Source organism: Mesoplodon densirostris, chromosome 3, assembly GCF_025265405.1.
Source record: "Mesoplodon densirostris isolate mMesDen1 chromosome 3, mMesDen1 primary haplotype, whole genome shotgun sequence".
Classification (NCBI taxonomy): Eukaryota; Metazoa; Chordata; class Mammalia; order Artiodactyla; family Ziphiidae; genus Mesoplodon; species Mesoplodon densirostris.
Window position 1 is genome coordinate 159,100,341 of NC_082663.1, and position 25,951 is coordinate 159,126,291.

At 44.7% G+C, this 25,951-nt stretch overlaps 2 protein-coding genes and 1 pseudogene across 3 annotated transcripts; all 3 read right to left on the reverse strand.

Annotated features, from left to right (window-relative positions):
- Positions 1-515: 515 nt before the first annotated feature.
- On the reverse strand, positions 516-1,191 carry LOC132485898 (RING finger protein 11-like; annotated as a pseudogene).
- A 7,570-nt stretch (positions 1,192-8,761) lies between these two features.
- LOC132486994 (uncharacterized protein C2orf78-like) lies at positions 8,762-13,278 on the reverse strand. Its single transcript, XM_060094535.1, is given in 3 exon segments — positions 8,762-10,671; positions 11,899-12,644; positions 13,229-13,278. Coding segments are annotated over 3 exon segments (2,706 nt in total).
- A 7,170-nt stretch (positions 13,279-20,448) lies between these two features.
- On the reverse strand, positions 20,449-21,348 carry LOC132485900 (mediator of RNA polymerase II transcription subunit 27-like). Of its 2 annotated transcripts, XM_060092506.1 has the most exons (2): positions 20,761-21,348; positions 20,449-20,667 (listed from the first exon to the last, which is right to left on the reverse strand). In XM_060092506.1, the coding sequence occupies exons 1-2, from the start codon at positions 21,346-21,348 to the stop codon at positions 20,449-20,451; spliced, it is 807 nt and encodes a 268-aa protein (XP_059948489.1). The 2 variants fall into 2 exon arrangements, with proteins under 2 accessions (XP_059948489.1, XP_059948488.1); XM_060092505.1 differs by having other exon boundaries at positions 20,449-21,348.
- Positions 21,349-25,951: the final 4,603 nt, after the last annotated feature.

Here is a 25,951-nt window from a genome sequence, read left to right on the forward strand (position 1 = left end):
CTCTATGTTTATTCTAAAGAAAAAGAACAATGCAAACAAGCTTAAAACTACTTTTTTTGTGTGCCAGTGTTATAAAATGTAACTTTAAATAAAACCTTGACCCTAATGCCAGCAACTTCAGGAAAGAATTTGGGTAGGGGGAAGCAGAAAGTTATCTCATGTAGGAAAAACAACCACTATCTTTATCTTAATCTTCGACACTTCGACACTTGAAAGATATATAGGTGCTGTAACACTTTACACAAATCCTATGTACTGGAGCAATAACAAGATCTAAATACAATTATATTTTTAAACCCTGGGTGAAGGCTTTACATAAAAATAGCATCCTATTTTCCCCCCTAAATTTATAAACTATCACGTAATTTTCCCCAACATCTGCAGCCGTTCAGGAATTTTTAGGAAACTTTCATGCATGATCTTAATTCTTAATCCCCGGCTCTTTGAGCTCAATGACAAAAGATCAAAACCACCAAAAATGATGGTTCTGTTGAAGTCAGGTGAGAGACACTGGCTCAGTTAGTCTCGTAGGACAAAAGCAGTGCTGCATCAACTCTCTCCATGCAGGAGGGGCACGTGAAGGATCTCATCAGCCAGTCATCTGTACAGCCCAGGTGATCTGCATACACAGCAGAAATCAAACCGGGTTCTCATAAGCAAAGTCCATCATACAGATCACACACTCCCAGATCTTATATTTAATATTTGTTTTATTTTATTGATTGATTTTTTTTGGTTGCGCCGGGTCTTAGTTGCAGCCGCTGGGCTCCTTAGTTGTGGCATGCAAACTCTTAGTTGTGTCATGCGTGTGGGATCTAGTTCCATGACCAGGGAATGAACCCGGGTCCCCTGCATTGGGAGTGTGGAGTCTTTAGCCAGTGCACCACCAGGGAAGTCCCCTGGATCCTTTTTTCTGATCCATTTCTTCCAGGGTCATAAACACCTTTAGGCTGATGCTGTGTGAGGCCTATACTTTGAGTTATCCTATTTTGTTCCTCTCAGCTGAGCTGCTAGGCGAGTCTGGCTAGGTGTTGGAAGATAGACCAAAACTGCAACTTGATCCAGATATGGCAGCAGTGGCTCCTGATCCAGCTCCGTCCCTTTGCCAAAGCCAGCCCAGTCGGACTGAGACTTGTGACGCAGGGAGATGTCATCCGAAGTGGGAGACTTAAGCCACTTCCCCATCTTCTGGGGCTTGAGTGTGCGATCTGTGTACTGTTTTGACAGTCTTCCAACCTCATTCTTTTTTTAAATTTTTAATTAACTAATTTATTTATTATTTTTATTTATTTTTGAATTTTTCAAATTTATTTTTTATACAGCATGTTCTTATTAGTTATCTGTTTTATACATATTAGTATATATATGTCAATCCCAATCTTCCAATTCATCTCACCACCAGCGACCCCCACCCTGTCCCGCTTTCCCCCCTTGGTGTCCATACGTTTGTTCTCTACATCTGTGTCTCTATTTCTGCCTTGCAAACCAGTTCATCTGTACCATTTTTCTAGATTCCACATATATGCATTAATATACAATATTTGTTTTTCTCTTTCTGACTTACTTCACTCCGTATGACAGTCTCTAGGTCCATCCATGTCTCTACAAATGACCCAATTTCATTCTTTTTTATCTCTGAGTAATATTCCATTGTATATACATACCACATCTTCTTTGTCCTTTCATCTGTTGATGAAAGGTTGCTTCCATGACCTTAGGTTGCTTCCATGACCTAGCTATTGTGAATAATGCTACATTGAACATTGGGGTGCATATGTCTTTTTGAATTATGGTTGTCTCTGGGTATATGCCCAGTAGTGGGATTGCTGGGTCATATGGTAATTCTATTTTTAGTTTTTAAGGAACCTCCATACTGTTCTCCATAGTGACTGTATCAGTTTACATTCCCACCAGCAGTGCAAGAGGGTTCCCTTTCTTCACACCCTCTCCAGCATTTGTTGTTTGTAGATTTTCTGGTGATGCGCATTCTAACCGGTGTGAGGTGATACTTCATTGTAGTTTTGATTTGCATTTGTTTAATAATTAGTGATGTTGAGCAGCTTTTCATGTGCCTCTTGGCCATCTGTATGTCTTCTTTGGAGAAATGTCTATTTAGGCCTTCTACCCATTTTTTGATTGGGTTGTTTATTTTTTTAATAGTGAGCTGCATGACCTATTTATATATTTTGGAGATTAATCCTTTTTCTGTTGATTCGTTTGCAAATATTTTCTCCCATTCTGAGGGTTGTCTTTTCATCTTTTTTATAGTTTCCTTTGCTGTGCAAAAGCTTTTAAGTTTCATTAGGTCCCATTTGTTTATTTGTTTTTAAGGCTGCATTGTTCCTTTGCTTACTGATGAACACATAAAAGTCAGAAGTTTTTGATATTATAAAACATCAAAGTAATGAACATTCCTGTGTGAACACCTACGAATATATATGCTTTGTCTCAGTTAACTTCACTCAGAATGGGATTCTGCAGCAAAGAGTTTATGCCCTTATGCTTTCTGTGGATGTTGCTACACTGTACCAGTTTATGGTTGTTCATGAAGGAAATACTTATTGAGCATGTGTTATGTTTAAGCACTGTGCTGGGTGCTAGCAAAAAGACTTGTGAAATTTTGTGAGTGAAGAGACTTGACCTGTCCTTTGTGAATTCTAACAGTCCAGAGGGGGAATAGATATTCAAGGATCATACTCTGCATGTAGAATTACAACTCGGACAAGTGCCAAGGAGAGGAACATGGTACCATGAGAGCATATTTTAGGGAGGATTTGATCTCATCATGGAGATTAGAGAAGGTTTATTTAGGGATGTTTCAGGTGATATCTGAAGGGTGAGTAGGTATTAACCAGATAGGGACGTTGAGGAGAGATTTCTGAGCATAAGGAATAGCAAAAGACCCTATAAGAGGAAAGCATATGCTGTGTTGGAGGAACTGGCCAGGAAGGTGGGGCTGTTGGGGGAGCATGTGATTATAATGGAGCTACAAGTGTGGGTAGGAGCTCGATCGTGCAGGCTTATGTTTAAGGTTTCAGACTTTAAGAGTAATAGAAAACTATTGAACTTTTTTTGTTGAAGGTGAGTGTTTGGAATGTACCCAATTGCAGTTTCAACCTATCATTTTGCTACCGAGTGGAGAATACACTGCAGGGAGAAAGAGTGGAAGCGAGGAAACAAGTTAGGAGACTTTTGTAGAAATTGGGCATAATGTGGCTTGGACCAGGTTATGGTGGTCATTTTGGTGGAAAGATGTGGACAGATTCTAGAGGTATGTAGGCAGTATCATTGTTAGCACTGGTGGTGGGTTGAGGATGAGGGTGAGGGAGAAATAGCTGTCAGTGATGGTGATTCCTAAGTTTCTGGCTCCTATGGTTGGTTAGATAGGGTTTTTTAGATATGATGTTAATATTTATCCTAATTTGTCATTTGTTATTTTGGTTATTTATGAATACTCTGTCATATTAAGTCTCCTGTTTATAGTGTACAGAGCATTTTCACCGAAACTGACTGTTGCATATTATCAGAAAACTTTTTAACATCTGCCAGTTTGGTCCTGTATTTTATTCTCTTTCATTTATTAATTAAATTGTTGTATTAATGTAAATAATTATATTAATAGATTTTCTACAGTTGCGTTATCCTTGCATCCTTGGAATAATGCCTTTTTGTAGTCATGGTATATATCATTCTTTAATAATTATTGATTAGATGTGCTGATATTTTCTTAGGATTTTTATATCTATATTTGTAAAATGAAACTGGACCTTTTGTGAAAAAACTTGGTTTTCTTTTCTTTTTATTTACAAATGACTCGAATTATGTTGTTTTGTAGATATTTGATTAATGTAGAAGGCATGTGGCCAGGTGATGCAATTGGATGTAAGTATAAGGGTTGTCACTGCTTTTCCCTTTTTATAAAATTTGAAGGTAGAAGTGTAGGGGAATTTCTCAAATTTTGGAAAAAGAGAAAAGTTTGTAATTCATTTGTTCTGACGTAAGATAACCTTTTCCCAAAAGTTTTTAAAGGGATGCATCTGGAAATAGCGAGATATAACAGCCTGAATAATTAGCCAGTGGATTTCAGCATTTTTTTCTTTTTTAAATTTATTTAATTAATTTATTTGTTTTTGATATTATATCCACTGCACCACCAAAAAGGAAGTCCCTTTTTCTTCCTTCCTTCCTTCCTTCCTTTCTTTAAAGCTCCAAGTCATTTAAAATACATGACTTCTTACTAAAAATCTGCAGTTCATATAACCAAGGGGTTAATAACTTCTCCTCTAAAAGTTATATTCCTGGGACTTCCCTGTTGGTCCAGTGGTTAATACTGTGTGCTTCCAATGCAGCAGGCATGGGTTCAATCCCTCGTTGGGGAGCTAAGATCCCACATGCTGCTCAGCCAAATAATTTTTTTTAAAGTTATATTCCTGTAGTATTGAATTTAGTGGTTTAGATTTTTTTAATGTTTAGAAGATTTCAATTTATTTACCAGGAACAAGCAAAACATAATGTAAAAATAGTTTTCCAGAAACTATTTCCATTATTCTCATCTTCCCTTTCTCCTGCAGACTGGTGTTTTATCTTTACAAGTTCTCCGTCATTCCATAAGAAAGCTGCTCTTTTTCTGGTTTCATAAGAGATGGTGAACAGTGGTAAAATATCCAGTTTACCTAAATTTCTAGAGTACATTTCAGGGAGCGAATGATGGGGTGGGATGTTGGGGCAGAGTGAGAGATACAGATTCTGGTGAGACTGAGAGTCATTCACAAACATTACTGGGCTGTGGTGAAGGGAGAACAAAAATAAATCAGGCTCCTGCTGGCGGACGGGAAGCCAAAATGAAGAAGAATGGTGCGTAGCTGGGAAGTGTCATTAGGCCCATAAGTGTTGTGTCTTCTGATAGTAATTATGAACAGAAACCAACTAATAATTACCAATAACATGTAGGTGACCAACCCTGAGAGCTGAGGCAGAGAGAAGGAAAGATGGCATTATACCTTGTCTCTGGTTCATTGAGTTTCCCAGGCTGGCTTGTGACCAATCTTGGGTGAAATCATAACTAAATCATTTTTGCTAAGGTGATCAGCTTTCGTGGGGTCCTTTCTCTGCACTCTGTCGATGATAAAGCCCACTGGTTTATGCCTCCTGGAAAACAGTTATTTCAAAACAGTATAAGTGAAGCATTGATGAAACAGCCATGAAGAACATGTTTCCACATGGCCTCGCAGCTCCTTTTCAAAGTGCTTTAAAACATTTTTCATCCAAAAATCAATAAAAGAAAAGGATTGGGATCAAATCCCATACAGAGGTAGTGTAAGAAAAAAGAGAATAAGGAGCAGAATACCATCTCTTCAGACAATAAAATCAAGTTGGAAAAGACAGGTCCACAAAACAGATCAAAACTGTAACCTATTATTTCAAAGTGGGCTAAATGATGTTAGGAAAAACAATGGAAAAGATGAAAGAATGTGGATCGAGAAGGGAATGGGAAGTTATTGTTTAATCACTATAGAGTCTCTGTTTGGGATGGTGAAAAAGTTCTGGAAATGGTAAATGTTGATAAATGCCACCTATGGGTGTTTGGTTTTAGTTGATCTTCTTCCATGAACGGGTTTGGAGAGATTCAGAAACTATTCTGCTGCCTCCATCTTTCTGAGGTCCTGCTCCATCTTTTGACATAATTATTTTGAATTTGGATAGTGCTGATGGTTGCACAGCATTGTGAATGTATTTAATGTCACTGAGTTGTATACTTGAAAATGGTTGAAATACTAAATTTTGTTTTATGTATATTTTACCATAATAAAAAAACAGATGAACGAACAGCATAAGCCAGAATTAGGTAAGATGATAGAACTCAGGACAGAATTCAAAATAAAAGAAAAAAAAATCCAGAAATGCCGACTAAATTTAAAATAATACAAGAGTGGGGACTTCCCTGGTTGTCCAGTGGTTAAGAATCTGCCTTCCAATGCAGGGGATGCAGGTTCAATCCCTTGTTGAGGAACTGAGATCCCACATGCCACAGGTCAGCTAAGCCTGCACGCCGCAACTACTGAGCCTACGTGCTGTGGAGCCCATGCACCACAACTAAAGAGCCCACGAACCACAAGACAGACCCCATGCACTGCAATGAAGAGCCCACGTGCTGCAACTAATACACGACACCGCCAAAAATAAATAAATTAAATAAAATAATATGAGTGAATGAACAAAATGGATAATGCCTTAAGAGAAACAAACAAGAAAAGGGAAAAGTTTTTTAAATCAAAAAGAAGATAAAGAGAATTTTAGAGAAATGGCAAACATAAAAGATAGGCAAAAAAGAGTCAGGACAGCTCTGAAAAGAGTAACATAAGTACATATAAGAATCTATTATACCATAAAAGTGACATTTCAAATCAGTGGGACAGATTAGTCAATAAATTGTGATACATACATGTTGAGGTATAAATAATTCTCTGTAAGATTCCACTGCATGGAAAAAGCAGATGTCTCTGAGGAGGGAAATGTGTGGTTGGGGAACGTGGGGAAAAGGGTGACTTTTCATTGAATACCCTTGTGTACCTTTTCTAATGTTCTGTCATGTGAATTTATTACCTCTGAAGGTCGCCTGAGTTCAAACCCCAGTTCCCCAATTACTAGCTCTTAATCTTGGGCAAACTCTTCACAATCTCCAAGCCTCTTTATCTGTGAAATAAGGTCAGTAACTTAGCCTGGTGCTGCCTGGCACAGAATCAACTGTCAATAAATGGAGATTATCAGTGTAAAAAACCGAAATGCCCATCAATGGATGAATGGATATTTTAAATGTGGTGTATATGTGAAATACTACACAGTCATAAAAAGGAGTGAAGTACTGACACATGCTATGACATGGACGAACTTGAAAACATTATGCTAAGTGAGAGAAGCCCCACACAGTGGTCACAGTTGTATTATTTCATGAAATGTCCAGAAAAGGCCAAACCATAGCGACAGAAAGGAAATGAATGGTTGCAGGGACTGAAAGAGGAGGGGATGAAGAGGGCCTGCTGATGGTTATGGGGGCTTCTTTGTGGGGTGATGAAAACGTGATGGGATACATGATGGTGATGTTTACATACACTTGAGAATGTACGAAATGACACTGAATTTGCAGTCTCAGAAGGTGAATTTTATGACATGTGAATGACATCTCAAAAAATAATTTTGAAAATGAAAATTGCCAGTTTTCCCATTTTCACTATCCACTATCCACTATCCACTGCCTCCATCTCTCCCTTCTCCCCATGTCATTCCTTTTGACGCCCACCCCTGCCGCTATCTCCCAACCTCACTCCCTCGAGCTGCCCCACGAGGCCTCCCAGGGAGCCCCTGAACCGCTGGGCGCCTGCATCCTGTGGCTGTTGGAGCGGCTGCCCAGTGCGCGTGCCACCACTGCTCTCACCCGTGAGAGTGGATGCTTCCGTCGGATTTTTCTCGTGCGTTTCAGTTGATGGTGATGTTTACAGAAGGTGGCATGCCCCCTGGTCAATGGAGGAAGCCCCTCAAGTTAATACTTAGGCCTGTCCAGAAGTTTGATCTCAGCATGCTGTGCTCTGAAACCAGGTTGGACGCCTGCAGGCACTTGCAAATACTGAGGACTTCAGAGGCATTTGGGCCTCAAATTGAGGCCTTGTACCTCCACATGCGATGTGACCTCAGCCCTTTGCTGCACGTCTCTAAGTGAAGTGGCACAGGAATACTGGCCTTGCCTGTCATTGCCAGGATTAACTGAATAGTGCATTAGCTGCCCTGGTGCTTAGGTGTTGAGTACATGGTGATTTACATACCAGGCCCTATTCGTGGGCCTCCTGAGGCAGCACTTCCCTTGCCTCTGCCCCTAGGATAACTCTGAGCCCTGGCCACCTCTCTGGTAGATTTCCCTATACCCCCACTATAATCACACCTGCATAAGGCAACTCAAACCTTTCAGAGATGTGTCCTGAACCTCTTGTTTTCTTAAATACCTGTGTGGTGGTTGTGAGACTTAAGGCCAACCTCCCCAAGAGACTTTTCCTATTTCTCCTAGTAAACCTAGACTCACATTCTGTCATCTTCAACTCTACTCACATTTTGTTCTTTCAACCCTGACCTCTGACCCTGCTTTTTTTTTTTTTTTTTTTTTTTTTTGTGGTACGCGGGCCTCTCACTGTTGTGGCCTCTCCCGTTGCGGAGCACAGGCTCCGGACGCGCAGGCTCAGTGGCCATGGCTCACGGACCCAGCCGCTCCACGGCACGTGGGATCTTCCTGGACTGGGGCACGAACCCGTGTCCGCTGCATCGGCAGGCGGACTCTCAACCACTGCACCACCAGGGAAGCCCCTGACCCTGCTTTTTACTTCTGCCCTTTCACCCTCACTCACTGCTTCCTTTCATAAATCCATGAATCTCTTTTGACCTTCCTAGCCCTGAGCCACATTCCTTCCTCTTTCCTCAGTTTTTACCCTTTTCCTCCCTTTTCCTTCATTCTCCCATCCGACTCTCAGTCCTTCCTTTCTCATGCAGACTTTAATTCCAACCCCATGAAAAACAAAACAAAACAAAAAAAAAATTAAAGCACGCCACAGTTAGCAGCATCTCAAAATTACTCATCTATTAATTCTATTACATTTATTTATTTGGTTTTAATGTTTTAAAATATATCAAAATAAATAGAGAAATTTATACCTATCTTATTTATATATGGAAGAACAGCTGGTACCCAAAGTGGCACCAAAAATCCTAGCAGCTCTTACTATAAATATCCGTAGTAGTCAGCAATTTCCATTTCTTTTTCCCTCTCAATGAAAAATTGCAGTTTCCCCAAAGAGGTGTATTTGGCAGCATTCTCACGTTCTTGTTGAGCCCGCATCTTCATGGCCTCCCACTCTGGTCTCTGCTCTTGTTCGATGGGCTTTGACATGACTGGCTCAGAAACGTTGGGTTCCCTCCATGGTCTTCGTTGCTTGCTGAAGTCTTGGAGTAGAAATGGGGTTTGGAGCTTGGGTGGGGACTGGCACTTAGTCACAACAGGGGGAACAGGCTCCCACTGGAGAGAAGCACAAGATGAAGTTTTGTAGGGTGCAGGCCTAGGAGCAGCAGACTGAGGGACACTAGGCTGGGTATGGTCAGTCCAACTCGGTTGGGTTGGGTTGGTCACAGTTGGCTGAGCTGGTTTGGCAGGACCTGGCAAAGAGGCAGGAGCTGGCTGGGATGAACTGGCTGCAGCAGGTTGAGCTGAGTTAGTAGAAGCAGGCTGGGCACGGTCTACCACAGCAGGCCAATGTGAGGCCAGAGACTGTGGCCTCCGAGGAGCAGGTCAAGCTTGAGGCTTGTCCCAGGCAGAAAAAGGCAGAGGTACCAACTTGACCTTCTCAGCTGGAGGCAGCTCATACTGGGATGGAGATGGACACTCTTTTTCAGCACTGCTGTCTGGTTTCTGGTCTTCGACTTGAGTTTTCTCAGGACTCTTACCCTCACGTGGGGTACGCCGCCATGGCTGGATAGCTGGGGGTGGCTGGGGGTCTTTAGGGTTGCTTGAATTTCCCAAGACCCGACAGGAAGAGAGCCCAGTTTTCTTATCATTCTTCTTCCCCAGTGCATGAAAAACCTTCACAGACTCCAGCATGCGCATGCTTAGGGAGGTTCGAGGCTTTTTAATGCTCTCGTGGATAAGCTCAGTTTGGTGTTTCTTTCGCTTCGTCTTGGGAACTGTTGGCTTCTCTTCTGCCTTGACTTTGTTCCCTGACTGCTTATTCTCTTCAGCCTTCTTTCTTCCTCTGGACCTTGTGGTCTTTTCCTGCCCATGGCTCTTAGTTTTGCTGATATTTCTGGATGCAGCTTTCTGAGGTTTGCCTTTAGAATGCTTGGCCATGTTCACAGGAGCCCTGTCTCTGACTGCAGCATTGCATAGAACCCCTTCTCCCCCTAACAGGCACTCTGGATTCTTTGGCTGGATTTTGGCCTTGGAAGCACCACTGATAGGCTCAGAGGCTTTATGTTTGTTCTTCCTGGGTTGATCAGAGGGAACCTTTATGACACTTGGCTTTTCCTGCACCTGATTCACTTTAATGGCTCTGGTGTCTTTGGCTTTGATCACGTTGGGACCTTTGAATTGATCAAGATCTTTCAAAGAATTAAAGAGCTGGGGAAGGTGAATATCCTCTGCCAGTGTAGTAATGTCTGCAAAACCACTGCTATATTGCATCCCATTTTCAAGTGTCCCTAGGTCCTCAAGACTCAGGCTGTTCTTTCCAAGATCAGCATTTTCAGAACCAGGCTGCTCCTCTTGGCTGATGGGGTCAGTGCAGCCCAGGAGCTGGTGAATATCAGGGATTTTTGAAAGGAGTAGTGGAGGCTCTTGGTTTTCTCTTGGGATCTGGTAGGCATCCAGAGGCTTTGAAAGCTTGGCTTTAATATCCTCCAAGTTCTTACTCTCTATTTGTCCCTGGCTTGGAGCTGGAGGCAGGGCCAGGAGACTACTGACACTCTGGACTGGAGCTGTCCCTGAAATGTCCCCAAGTTCGGGTGGTGGATTACTCTCAAGTATCTGAATATTTCTGCTGTTGCAGGACTTGGGGAGTTCTTGAGTTGGTGTCACACAAAATGTCTGGATTGGAGGTTGCCATCCCAGAGAAGTTTTCATCACCAGGGAAGTCTCCATCCCTATAAAGGAATCAAGGTAGAAGTCAGTCCTTGGTAAGTGAGATGCTCTCCCTAAACACCAACACAGCAATCATGTACCTTGAAAGGTACATGATTGCTGTGTTGGTGTTTAGGGGCAAGATGGGCAAGGCATTTCTACTAACTCTTCTTAAGGATCATGGACAGTGTCCTATGCTATGAGATAAGTGGTGACTGTTGTAATTCTTACTGGTGATCATTTCATGTCACTGATTCTTGGTTTTCTTTGTATTTCATAGGATTGTTATAAGTCAATTAAAAAATGAGTCTTATTTTTAAAAAATGAAATGTTTTACAAAGCCTAGCATTCTCATATAGAGTCCGTTCAATTCTCCCCACTTTCCTGAGAGGCTAAGAACACTTCACACCATGAACTAGGAGAAGGAGTAGAGCCCTTCTTGATGAAATAGATAAACAAAGACAGAGTCTTGGCCTGCTTGCTCTGGACAGGATCTCGGACCCTAAGGTCTTAAATCCTGGTATAAATTAAGGAAGTGAGGACAGTTAACTATCATAACAAGAGTTCTGAAACACCTTCCAAAGAGACTCTAGCTGTAGATTAGGGAAGGAAATGATACAGTGTGGTATCAGCTACAGCAGTGAAAAATGTGGTACCTATTGGTAAGCTCTCAGGGTTCTTGTACATGTAGCATAGATGACCTTTACAGTGTCCCTCCCACCTTCCCACCTGCATTAGGTGTTCTTTTTTTTAAAATTTATACTCATTTATTTATTTTTTGAACTTATTTATTTTATGTATGTATTTTTTGGCTGCACTGGGTCTTCATTGCTGTGTACGGGCTTTGTCTAGTTGCGGCTAGCGGGGGCTACTCTTGGTTGCGGTGTGCGGGCTTCTCATTGTGGTGGCTTCTCTTGCTTCAGTAGTTGTGGCTCATGGGCTCTAGAATGCAGGCCCAGTAGTTGTGGCACATGGGCTTAGTTGCTCCACGGCATGTGGGATCTTCCCAGCCTGGGGCTCGAACCCGTGTCCCCTGCATTGGCAGGCGGATTCTTAACCACTGCGCCACCAGGGAAGCCCTAGGTGTTCTTATGTAGAGTCTAAAAACAGAGAGCCCTGAGCGAAGGTAGTGGTTATTAAAGGCTCAGGATCTAAATTCTACCTGTCTATACACCACTTCTCAGCTGTAGATTTGACCCCATTTTTGAATGCTGACCTCATTGTTTAACTTTCTTGCTGTTTGTACTCACCTTGAAAACTTGTTTCTGTGATGGGTTGAGCAGACACAGGGTAGTAGATTCCAGAGGTGGAAGCTGGTGGTAAGATATTTGTGGGCTGAATCTCCTTTAGTACCATTACCATTTCTGGTTGCACAGAGGCCCTACTTCCTGTGTATGACACAGAGCCATAGGATTGCAGGCAGGAGCCAAGTTCTCCATACAGTAAAGACCCCAGTGTGCCGTGGTTATAATAATATACCTGGCTTCCTTCCTGGTAGGGAAGTGACAGGCTATGTCCCTGATTTGGAATCTGAGATGGTGTTCCCTGAGCAAGGCTGGCAGAAAGTGATGGATATAGAGGGGCCATGTTATTGATGTCTGCAGTTTTATCATACTGGGCTGCCATAAACATGGAGGAAGCAGCTGTGTGCTGGCCAGTGAGTGCCAGAGTAAAGTCTCCGAGTGAAGAAGAATTCTTTTCAGTGCTTCCTGTGATGTCCCACTCAAAAACACCTGGATAGGAAACAGCTGAAGTGGAGCAGCTCTGATCAGTAACTCCAGATAAAATAGTTGTGCTAGAATGTTGGTGAAGGTAGGCACTACCCATGTGTGTCTGGAAAGAGGTGGCCATAGCTGATGCTGAACTGACGGCAGGAGCAGAGACTCTGGAGAAGTTGCAGACACTTCCTGTTAGGGAAGCTGCATTGCTCACCACAGGAAGAGAGTGCTGCAGAGAATTCAGAGTTCCAAGTACAGATGGATTTTGGCAATTTTCTGTAAGAACAAGAGGGTGATGAAAAAATCAGGGAGATTGATAAATTCTCACTATGTTTGAGGAACAGCATTATATTAAGTTTCTTGCTATCAGGACACCTCTAATATCAATACTTACTGAGAAACCAAAAATCAGACAGTTATGATGGTTGTAAGGACTGAGCAGTTTTACACTCTTCTGTATTAACTGCCTGTGCTCCCATCTTGGGCACAGATGGGCAGAAGACCCAAGTGGTATGGTTCAGACATTTTTCTCTAGGCTGGAAGCAACCTCAAGTGCCTGGACGAGACCAGGTCCTTCTGGATGAGAATCATAAAAAGGAAGAAGGAGGGAACGGGGAAGAGCTACAAAGAGGAGCTCATGAATAAGAGAAAGAGAATTTAAAGAGTTAGAAAGAGGAATAAATCACATGTAGATTGTTGCTCTCTCTTTAGGAGTCTTCAAAATCCACCAAGTAATGCTCTGCATGGAGCATTGCCGGAATGGCGGTGGGGTAACCTTGGAAAAGGAAAGGGGAGGGTGGGGAGGGTCAGGGTCTAGGTGAGGACTCAGGGTCCTGCTGTGCCTGGTGGGATAAAGCCTGACCTTTGGACCTTTTCTGTCTCCATCTCTACATTCTCGCCTAGGTCCTCCATCGTGTCACTTTGACAATGAGGGGGTGGGTCTCTAATCTCCAACATCATTTCCCAGCCTTCAAACTCTATAACTGTGGCCAGGGATGAATGCCTGTGTCATCCCGTTTCTCCAAAAAGGCCATCACTGTCCCCATGTCACTGCATAAATTGCTTTCCATCTCTCTCCCTCCCTTCATGACTTAACTTCCCTGTCTGTTTTCTCTCTTGAGTAAAAGCCCATTTCCTCTCTCTTTGTCAACCTCCATCCATCACTGTTCTCCAACATGGGAATGTGGAAGGAATAATCATGGGTATTCCACCACCCTATCCTACCCTGGGAACCCCTACAATGATCCCATGGTTATGCTGGGCTCTGTGGGAGAGACTGACAACCAGTTCCACGTAGTGAGTGACTGTCCTGTCCTGGGGTGACCTTAGGTTCTTGGGAGATATTTGAACCTTATAGCAACCCCGTACATGTTCTGAAGATGAACACAAGCTTAGAGGTAAAGTAACTTGTCCAAATTCTCTTGTTCTGCAAGTGATGCAACAAGGGTTCTCCAGCAGGAGGATATATGCCCACATGAGTAAAGAGTACCTGCTAGATTTTCCCGGAGTCCTGGAAGGACTGGGGAGGAGGGGACCTGGGCTGGCCTGGGGGAAGGACACAGGGTGGGCATGGCTGGGGTATGGGGGAGCAGGGGCAGTGCTGCCTGGCTGCAGCAGTGGGTTCTGAGAGGAGAAGCGACCCCCTGGCCCAGACGCTCTGTCCTGGGGCAGGTCAGTCCCAGAGGACCAGGTCAGCAGGGCTATGAGGACAAGTGTGTGGGGCCAGCCCGGCAACCCTTCACAGCATCCTCGATAATTCCTGCCAGCCATGGAGGGGCTTGAGGGGCAGCTGAACATGGGCCTCATTTCTGGTCCCAAGATTTGGGTTGCGGGTGAGCAGTGGAGGCGAGAAATGTGCTCCAGGGTGTGCTCCCCCCTCACCTTTCCAGGAGGACCCAGGAACCCGTGCAGGAAGCTGGGAGGACGTCATCTCTAACCTCCCCACCCCTGGGAGCGCCCTTAAACCAAGAGTAAACCTGAGGACAGGACATGAAGGTGCCGCCACAAGACCTGAATGTGCAGAGGGAGAGCGTCTGCTTCTCACCCAGCACTGGGATCCCACACGAAGAACTGTGTCTCCAGGTTCAAGTGTTCGTGAAGGAGTCGTGTCCCACCAGATGGCCTCATCCCAGCTCAACCTCCAAACCCCAACCCAATAATGCTTGTGCTTTATTTCCAAGAGATGCCAACCAAATGCAAACAAAGGCTTTACTTTGCCAAAGGCAGAAAAGACCAATTCTTATGGGAAAGATAATCTTAAATAGCAAAAGACATTTGAACTCCATAGGCTTACTATCTCCCACTCTTATGTCATTAATATAAGCAAAGAGCAAAACAAGCCCTCACACATATTTCCTTCTTCTTTCTTATTTCATATCCCTCTTCCTCAGTCTCCACAGGGGCATGTGTAACCTGATTGCTGCTGGGGACCCTCGCCCATTGGATCCTACCTGAGCGTTTGTCCCTACCTGGAGAGTCTTCATCCTTGCTTGAGTCATGTATGCTCTCCACAAGCCATTCTTTAGAGACACAAACATGAGCAATAAAGTTATTAGAGAAAGTGGCTCACCCGTGCCTCCCCCTCCAGTGGAGGCCATGCTGGCTCACTCAGCATCATCTGACTCCTTCCTCTGGGTTCTCAGCCTTCCCTGGGCTCCCTGGAGCCAGAGCCCTTCACCAAGACATTGATCACAGTTGCAAACCTTCACCGAGAGAGAGGATTCACCTTCAACTCTTCACTTCCCCATTTCCACTAGATCCTTCTAGCTCTAGCCTCCAGTCTTATTAGCCTGCAAATCCAACCGTGATTCACATGCTTTGGGTTAAATGACTTCAAGGAACAGATCCAGTGGTGGGCAGCTGCCCAAAAGAATGTTCTGTGAGGATGGAAGTATTCTCTATCGATTGGGCCCTTGAAACGGGGCTAGTGTGATGGGGGACTGAATGTTTCATTTGATTTGCTTTCATTATTTAAATATGAGCAGACACCTCTGACTCGTGGCCACCATGGGACAGTGCAATACTAGAGATCAGAAGATGAGGAAGACATAAGCTCCCCTCCCCTTGTTGCTCCTTGCTTTGGAGTAGTTAGATGGCCTGATCTGACCATGCATTTGTAGGTTCTTCCTGGCCTCATGTACACATGCCAGGCACTAAGTGAGGCCCTGGGGACACAGACAGTAAGGTCAACACCCCGGTCCTAGAGGATTCCCAGCAGGGGGCCCACCTGTCAGCAGAGATGAGGAGCAAGGCCGGGCACTCCTGATCTGGATTAGAACCTGGGCAGGCCCCTGGCTGGGTGTGGACCTAGCAGGCCTGGACAAGCTGAGGAGGGACCCTCTCCACCCCTGAACTGGATCCCAGTCTGGGGTGGGGGGATGTACATTAGACATTTATGGGGCCTAAGACGGGTTGCCTAGGGCTGACCACTGGGGTGAGAATTGATGAGGAAGATACAGGCAGTGCCCTTGCAGTGGTCACCTACGTCCAAGGTTCCTGTCCTCACAAGTGGGAGGACACAGAGTTTGGGCCTGAGAATTCCAAGACAATTTTGAAGAAACTCTCAAATTGATGACTCTCGGTCATAAAGAAGAGTAGGAAGGACCACCTCGACTCTTGGATCAGCCCCCATCTCTTTCCTGAACTCCACTGGAGCCCATGCCTGTCTCATCTTCTTTGCAACTAGAATGTTCTACAGCTGCCCTGGCCACTCAGTGTGAAGGCTCTTCAGTTTAAAAGTGTTTCTGAGCCAGACAACACTTGGCCAACAGTGTGTGGACAAGGACTGGTTGTCAGGCAACTTCCAGAAACAGGTGAAAACTAGAAACTTGTCCTTCCTGGCCCCAGGCGGAAGAGGCCTGGGGAATTCCATGTCTCTGGCCTGTATTCTGACCCATCCATGTGGACTCATTTCCTGGCCAATCCCCCCTGGAACCTGGATGAGATCAGCTCTGCCCACGAAAGCCAGCATGTTTTTTTTCCTCAGCAAGTGAGTGATTCCAGACTATGTCCCACTTTCCCTTGGTCCTGACACCACCTGCAATTGCAAAGAAAACACGATGAGGACCTGTTCACACAGGTCTTCGTTCTGTTCTCTTGGTGACTTTAGGAATCCAGATGGGAAGCTGTGGTCAGGTCAAAGGTCCCAAAAACAAGGGTAGAGGACACCTTTGGAAAAGGCACAAGCTTTCCTGAAAGGTGTGTCTCTCGAGTCCTGTTTGGTCGGCGATGCCAAAGTTCTTCAACCAAGGAGGAATATTGCTGCCAAGCGAAAGTTCCCCCACCATGTAGTTTATGACTGATGCCGTCATTTGTTAATGCCCTCTTGGATCAGTTATCAGTTGGTAAAAGACTCTCACTCAATACTCCCCTTCCCCGCCCACCATGGAAATGGTATATATCATCCCTAATGTACCTGGTCAGCTTTCAAATTTGATTGAAAAGGAAAGAAACCAAGAAAGCAGGGCTTCTATCAAAGAGAGGTGAGCTTACCTTGACCTTCCTCTGCTCTGTCACGGGGAAGATCCTTTAACAGGTCCTGCATTGAGTTGGGGGGGTCTAAGAGAACCCACAGTGACCAACGGGACATTGGTGGTGCCTCTCAGAAATTACTCAGGGGGCTTTGCTAGATGTGGACCCAGAGTGGGGGGTTGTGGATATGGTTGGTTATCAAACATGGACCAAGGTGCTGCTGGGCCATTCTTCTTGGTGAATTGAAGGAAGTCAAAGGAGAGGAACATGAAAGAAATGAGAAACAGAGCCCTTGGATTGGCTTTGTTGTTCAAGGTGACCTAAAGCAATGTGAATGAATCAGTCTACGAGTGGTCCTGACCTGCAGGCTGTGATTCAGTGGCGTGGTCCCCATCGCCCCTCCTGCCCATTCTGAAGCTCATCTCAAATGCCACTGTCTTTCTGATCTCTTCCAAGACCATTTCAGTCTCCACGATGCAATGATGGTGCAATGACATCGGCCATCTGTGGCATGGGATCTCACACTCGTTTAAAAGACTTTTCTTGGTGGGAGAGATTTAATTGTAGGCAGTGCATTCTACTGTTCTTGAGAATCCTCTGCCATGAAGACACTCAAATTCAGAAGATATGAGAACACTGACATATTGCCACTTAAAAATAACCCATGGGACTTCCCTGGTGACACAGTGGTTAAGACTCTGCGCTCCCAATGCAGGGGGACACGGGTTTGATCCCTGGTCAGGTAACTGGATCCCACATGCATGTCGCAACTAAGAGTTCACATGCCACAACTAAGGAGCCCGTGAGCTGCAACTAAGGAGCCTGCCTGCCACAACTAAGAACCGGTGCAACCAAATAAATAAATAAATATTTTTAAAAAATAAAAATAAAAATAACCCTTAGTAGCCATATGTTATTTTTACCTCCAGTCTTCCTTTTCTTTGTCACATGTGTGTATTCATTGAGAGAGGTGGCTATCCTTGCTCGGGTAGCAGTCCAGAGGTGGGCTAGTCCACTCTGGAGGGGAGATGGGGGTGAGTAGCAATGCTCTCCAACATGGCTGCGCCAGAGAGCTGTGGCAAGGGGGATGGGCACCAGGCACTTTGAGTTCTTATTTGTCACTGTCCCCAGGGTGCATAGCTCAAGGATTTCAGGATTTCTAGGGCTCCTGGTGATAATGCTGCCAAATGCACTAAACTTATGTGCATTGGGCCGGTTTCTAAGGAGTGATGACCCAGAACTGGCAGAAGGTGACCCAGTTGTCCTAGGTGCTGCCTTCTGTGCTCAGCATCTATGAGCTGACCAGAAGCATGTGGACTCTCTGCGTGCTTTTCACACTAACGATGATGCCCAAGCCTGCGTAAGATGCACCTGTAGCGACTGTTGGGAAAGCACCACTGAAAGACCCACAACTTCTCTGGGATTGCGGGCTTGGTGCACTGGGACTGGAACAGTCCCCCCTGTGTTGCTTGGCCCTACATTCTTCTTCCTTATTAGGAGAACCTCTCCCTGGTTTGTGTGTGCACTGAACCTCTTGTGTTGCTTACCTGTGTGGTCACATGGCACCTGGCCAGCCCCGCTGGTGTATGTGTGGTCCACTGCTCCATGACCGCCATCAGGAGGGACATTTCAAGTACACGGGTTTCTCAGTGAAGGCCAGGCACACAGGACATGTGCTTGTTTCTTCAAAGTGTTCAGCCATGGTGGCTGCCTGGAGGGGTATCCTGGGATATCCTAAACAGCACCATTCTACTTTGTCTCTGAATCTGACTAGATATCTGACTAGGTATCTACGTCATGTAAGTGGAATCGTACAGTACTTTTCCCTTTGTGACTGGCTTCTTTCACTTAGCATAAGGTCCTCAAGGTTCATCCGTATTGTAGCATATGTCAGGATTTCCTTCCTTTTTAAAGCTGAATAATAATATCCCATTGTATGGATAAACCCATTTTGCTTATCCATTCCTCTGTCAGTGGACACTTGGGTTGCCTCTACCTTTTAGCTATCGAAAATAGTGCTGTGGGTTTCCCTGGTGGCACAGTGGTTGAGAGTCCACCTGTCGATGCAGGGGACGCAGGTTTGTGCCCCAGTCTGGGAGGAACCCACATGCCGTGGAGCAGCTGGGCCCGTGAGCCATGGATGTTGGGCCTGCCCATCCAGAGCCTGTGCTCCGCAGTGGGAGAGGCCACAGCAGTGAGAGGCCTGTGTACCACACACACACAAAAAAAAAAATGGAGGAAAATTTAAAATACAGAAAAGTACAAAGAAAAAAAATAATCATCATCCATACTTTCACCTTCCAGAATTAACTGTTACTGTCTCAGCAGAGATGTTTTTTTTTTGTTTGTTTTTGTTTTAACATAAATCTCCCATTTGTTTCATGACTACCGTGGCTTCTCTATCACTAAATTCTTTATTTTGATCGAATTCTTGGCTGCCTCCATTGTCAAGAAGTTTTATTTTGTTCTTTTCCCACCCAAGAAGGACTCATAGGTGCCACATTCTTGATTCCTTTCATGTTTGAGAATGTCTTCCCATTATTGCTTTTATATTTGAATGATACCTTCATTATTAATAATATTCGTGTGTTCCACTTTCTTTTTCTGAAAACACAGATTGTGTTCCTCTGGTATGCAATGTAGTGAAGAACTTGGGGATAAGCTTAATTTTTACTCTCATGCAAGTGATTAGCTTTTTGTCTCTGGACGCTTGAAGAACGCTTCCCGTTGTGGAGCACAGGCTCCAGATGCACAGTCTCAGCGGCCATGGCTCACAGGCCCAGCCGCTCCACGGCATGTGGGATCTTCCCGGACCGAGGCATGAACTCGTGTCCCCTGCACCGGCAGGCGGAATCTCAACCACTGTGCCACCAGGGAAGCCCAAGATCTGTAATTTTCAAATGCTTCAGCACAGACATATGAAATCATGTCTATGTTGGTTAAGCTTCAACTCTAGGCACAATCTGTAGCCTTTATACAAAAAAAGGGGAACATTATACAAAACAAGGGAACCTACAAGAGACAACTACACACAGTTCTATTATCCAAATCTCTGTCAACACCAAGGCTTTGCCAATTAGCAGTGAGAGTAAGAAGATAGTGGCTAATTAATTAACATGATGAATCTTAGGATTAAGTCCTTTTCTTTTTTTCTGGGTACAAAATGTTTATTGCTTATAAAAATAAGTTATGGAACAAACCAAAAAGCTCAGCACGACACAAAGGCTCATTCCAACTATAAAATGACTTAGAACATGGATCCAGGCGGGTCAATGGACTGGTACTGTGAACATACACAGGAGAACATGCTGCTTAACTTCCTTATAGCAAGTCCTAAGATGGTCCCTTTGCCTTCCACGTGCCAGCTCAGGTGTACAACAGTCCCATTAATAGCGACGGAGTCTGCTCTTCAAGAAGCTTGGCCTTAGTGCACAACATGCTGTTTTGCGGAAGTGAGCGGGCGGCGGTACTGCTATCCGGGCCGCAAAGACACGTCTGAGACATCACTATGACTAAGGGCTTGTCTGGGAAGGTGCTGGAGGGGAGTCTGCGGGCTGGCCCGGGGCTGGGGCAGGGCTACTGCCAGCAGGTGTCATGGAAGGCTTCAAGGGTTCAGAAGTCCCTCCACGTCAGGGGAAGGCCGTCCTGCAGAAACTTCCCACAGCACTGGCACGGGGCCTGGAACCGCTTTATGTACCTTCTTAACCAGGTCATGAAGAAACGGTCCACGACGTCAGGCATCTGGGGCAGCTGGCAGTGGAGCAGGACAGTGGTGGCATGGTCCGTCACTTTCTGGAATACTTGATAGTTGGATTTGGACCATATATCAAGCTTGCCATCTTCCATGTAGATGTTCTCATTATACCCCTTTACTATAGTTCGATCAATGAACAGTCTCCGCATGATGACAATCACTTTCAACACCTTTCCCAAGGTCATGCGAAGCATGGGAGACGTCCCATTGGGTCTGGATAAGTGGATGGACATTTCAGGGAACATCCTGTCAATGCGGCTTATCACGTCGTCAACATATTGAGGCGGTAAGACAAGAGTCGTGGGTTGAGCCTTTGGTCTTCGTTTAGCAGATACTCCCATCTGGTTAGCAGAACGTTTCAATGACTGTTGATTCAAAAGGCCAGATGCCAGACCTGCATGGTACTGCAACTTGTTTGACCATTTATAGGCCTGAAGGAGCCGACTGTAGAGAGGGGTTTTGTCCTGCATGGGATCCAGACTCAACAGCCCCCTGTTATGCAGAGGATGGTTCTCAGAAGGCTTGCCGACCAAGTTGCTCAGATGTTTCAGTTCCTTGAGGTCCCTGTTGACCGAATGCAAGTTGTCCTGGAAGTGCGCAATGAAGGCCTTCTCCTGGCCCTCCAGTGTCTCCTTGCTCCGCATGCCATCCTTCAGGCAGTCGAACACCCTGCTCATGCTGGAGCTCAGTGCCTGGATGGCACTGATGGCCTGGGCAAAGGCTTTCAGGTTCACGCCAACACTTAACACGTCCGCCATGTTGCCGCCGCCACAGCGGTCTCTGGATTAAGTTCTTAACGGTCAAGTTAAAGATATTCAAGGTATGTGGACTGGCAAATCTTTGAGACGTCCCTCCCCTTGCAAGAATAATGTTTGCTTATCATTTATTCAAGACCTATGGCTTTTACCCCTGGCGATCCCCTCCCAGGGCTTCATCCCTAACCAGGCATGTGCCAAGCCATGGGTTTGGAAGAGTTCTAGTTATTTATGCTGATCTTCACGGAAAAGAATCTTGCCTCTGGGATACCATCACCTCTACCTCAAGTGAACCTTCCACGCAAAGACCTTGATGTGGCCACTCTGCAGACACAGGATGGACTCCCACCCAAAACTGGGTTCGGAGGTCAAGACTGAAAAAAAAAAAAAAGGAGAGTGGCCCGGGTTCTTACTGTGATTAGGAGGTGAGGATAGGGAGAAAGTTTGCACAAGGAAAGGGGTGCATGGTTTGAATCCTGTCCCCTCACCAAAGGAAGGAGCACCCAGGCTTTCTGACCTGCTTACCCACACGTGGGACAGGAGGGGAAGAGGAAGGAAAGAGGCTTACAAGTTCTCAGCAAACATCAAAAAAGGAAGTCAGACTCTTTACTGCAGACCTAAAACAATCAGGATGTTTAAATTCACAAAGCTAATAGAGTAAATCAAACCACGCGGCTCCTGCTCACACTTCAATGTACTCATTAGCTGTCTGTATACGTGATAGAATTTGTGTGAGGCCGGTTTTCCTTATCATCTGGAAGCAGGTTAGAGAGCAGTCAGCCCTACCCACCTTAAACATTCTACTGGTTAACATCACCAGTCAAACACCGCCTAAGGGTTTCACACGACCCACTTGTTTCAGGTAGGGTTACAAGACCCCTGCTTTCCTTTATGTCACAGCCACACTCAGGCAGATTCTCTGCAAGTTCTGACAAAGGTGAGCACACTGTCCCGCAGCGACCCCAGCCAAGGGACAGCCACTGTTCCCACCAATCCAGATATGGCTTTGGTCACATACCTGAACTGGATCCAAGCTTCTGAAGGACCAGGCCTGGTTCCTCTGCCCTGGCCTGAGGATCAGCTTTTATACAGCCTCTGAGCAAGGAACAGAGGGGCAGAAACGATAGCTGTCCACCTCACACCCTTCCCCAGTCGCAGAGAAGACAGGGTCCTCTCCGGCTACCATCTTTCCTTCTCAAACAGCAAATGCAAGATGGTATACCCAACAGTGCAACATTATTCAGCCATAAAAGGGAATGAAGTAGTGATACATGCTTTTAACACAGATAAATCTTGAAACATTTGGCTAATCAAAAGAAGCCAGGCATCAGAAGACCACACGGGATTCCATTTATATGATGTGTCCAGAATAGGCAAACCCAGAGTCAAGAAGTAGATTGGCAGTTGCCAGGCAGTGGGGTGGAGGGGGATGGAGAGTGACTATAATGGGTACAGTGTTGCTTTTGGTGGTGATGAAAATGTTCTGGAATCAGAGTGATGGCTGTACTTATGAATATCCTTATATCAACCTTATGAATATCCTGAAACCACCAAATTTGTATACTTTAAAAGGTGAGTTTTATGCTTTCAGAATTGTACCTCAACCAATAAATAAATTGAAAAAAATATATATATATACACACACACACATAAAACAGGCAGCAAATGTGACCTTACAGATAAAACTACTCCTGGCAGAGAAGAGTTTGTGCTGCACGGTTTGGATCCGCTCTCCCTCAGCCTCTATGTGACCCAAGGAGGCTTTAACTATCCAGGGGTAGTCTATCCATATTCTTGCTTCTCCCCCTAAGGCTTCCTTCCTTCAAATCACAATTTCCCAAGCTGGTCTTCTGCTGATCACCTTGAAGTTTGGCAACACTGCATGGATTAAACAAAGTCAAAACACTTCCTTCTGCAGTATTTCTGGGGCCTCACCATGCTAATGAGCACTGTGGGCCACTGAGGAGAAAATGGCACTCCTCACACTGGACTACCAAACAATCTGGTTCCCCTCCACCACTCCTGGAAGAAACAACTTCTGGAATGAATTCCATGGAAAGTGGTTTGAAAGAACACTGTTCTCCAGAAATAACTCGTTCTTCTTTTCTTTGGATGTGGGGAGAGCTGTACATAATAGATCCCATTAAAGCTTTTTCTTTTTTAATCTGTTCCAGATTAAAATCAAATCCAGTTTGATTCCTAGCTTTGCCCTTATTTTGGTTGTGTGACCTTAAACAATTGCCTCAGTCTCTGAGATTGTTTTCCATCCATCAGATGGAGATAGTACCTACCTCTCAAGGTTGTTAGAGAAATCCAATAAGAACAAATGTAAGATGCCTAGCACAGTACTTGGTACACAGTTGGTGTTTAATAAATGTGTGTCTTCTTTCTTTACCAAATATATTGACATCAAACCCTTCTGGAAGAAGCAGGCATATCTCTCTGTAACCCCCAGAATTCTGGCACGTGCTGTGTCCATCATGGACTTTAAGTATTTGCTAAGTGCATGGATGAATGAATCATCAATGCCCTGCTAGACCCCCGTCCCTGAGCCACACAAATCCAGGGTAGATGACCCATGACAATGGGACAGTCATAAAATGGAAAGAGTTCTGGCGCTAACAGCTTGATATCTAGAAGAATAATTTTCACCAAACCCCCCTAATAGATATTTAAAGTGCAAGGCAAGGAGATGTAAGTGTTCCTAATCTTTGCTTAAGGACACTGATGACATGATGTTGCTTTTCTAGTGTAGGCAGATGGATGATCCTGACTCAGAAAGCATTAAAGCAGAGAGAAAAATCAGTACACACAGAAAACCCAGCACTTGGACCTTGGAACCAGGCCACAGGGGTTTGAATCATAGTCCGGTCAAGTGTGACCTTGACCTCCTCACGTCTCGGTTCCCCGTCTCAGCACCTACTTGTAGGCTGCGGTGAGGATTCGAGTTAACAAATGAGATGTGTTCAGAGCAATGCTGAGATCATAGTAAGCAAGCAACAAATATGGACTGCTATTATATTCATGGTAATTGACACTTATTAATGCCTCATCATAAGCCCTTTGCAGCCCTGTTCCAAAAGACTTTTCTCTCTAACTGTCCTCTAATCTTGCAGGTGAAACAGAAGAGACTCAGCCATGCAGAAGGAGTTACTGAAGAAACTTTATTCACAGAGCAAGTGTGAAAATGTCTTTTTATTGACATGAAAAGGGAAATTTAAGGCTGTAATACCAGCTCTTAATTCCTTAAAGGGAAGCAGTTACTATAATGATGTACTTGGAGCAACACAGCAGCTAGTTAGCACCTTCCCTCTTCATTGGGGAACCATGAAATCTATTATGTTCCCTCAGGAGGGCAGTTTTCAATGAGAAATTGCTACATTTGTAAAGAACATATTGACCATGATGAAAAGATTTTATCCACATCTGCACAATGATGAAAAAATTGTACATGACTAAAAGGTTTGGGCAGCCCAATTCTCAGGAACAAAACCTAGAAACAAATGTCATGATACCCCAAAAAATGCCTTGATGTGTCACAGGACACCAATCTAAGCCTTTAATTCACATTCCAGTGAAGATGGCCTCAAAGGTGTATTGGATCAGCATTTTGTTTTCTGGGTTTTTTTTTTAGCAGAACAGCCCTTTTCTCAAAATTTTACATGGAACCCAAATATGTAAACAAAAAAATATATTGCTGGGCCAGTCTAGGTTGAAAATCATAGGATGGCAGTTCTACCCAACAGTGGTCCCTGACATTCTCAAAGAATTTTCCAGGCACCATGAGATCTCATGAGCCCCCCTCATAAACTCTGATACTAAATTGGAGAAGATCAGGAAAAATGAAGGAGGGGGTATGACAATAGAAGGGACTGTGCAATTATCTCCCAAAGACTGATCACACTCTAAAGGGACTTTACAATTACTGGATCCTACCAAGTTCTAAACCACATTAGACTTAATAGCGTTCATTTTTTTCCTTCAACCTGGTAAGTGGGACTCTTAAGGAATATCAGACCAGCTCTAAGCAAATTTAAGAAACATTTTCTCTATATATTTCAATAGTAGTTTCAGTAAATTTACAACCTGTGTGCTAAGGATGTTCTCATTCTAGACCTGGCTTTCTCAACCTCAGCACTATCTGCACTTGGAATTGGATAATTTGGGGGGGTCGGGGTAGGAGCTGTCCTCTTCATTCTAAGATGTGTACCTAGATGCCAGTAACAAGCCCCAAGTTATAAAACCTACAACACTTCCATACGTTGCCCAGTGTCCCTCGGGGGACACTATCCCCCCACCCCGTGAGGATTCTGTTCCGGACTCAACACTTCCAGACCATTCCTCACAGTGGCAGGCAGGAGAAATTTAAAACGAATCTAATCAGGGCCCTCCCTGCTTTGAAGTCCTTCCTTTCGTTCCTTCAGCCACGTTGTAAACACTTGTGAGCACCTGCTGTATGCACGAACTTGCGCTGCTCCACGTGGCCTTCAGAGGGCGCCCTTCCTGACCTGAGCCACCTCCACTGGCACTTCTACACGCAGCCCTCCACCACCCGGCCATCATGTAAACCTGGAGATCTGTTCATACTCTTGCGACTCTGTACTTG

What these genes read in the sequence shown, in the direction of transcription:
- LOC132485900 (XM_060092505.1), bottom strand. Translation starts at nt 21,348, where the DNA reads ATGGCGGACGTGTTAAGTGTTGGCGTGAACCTGAAAGCCTTTGCCCAG.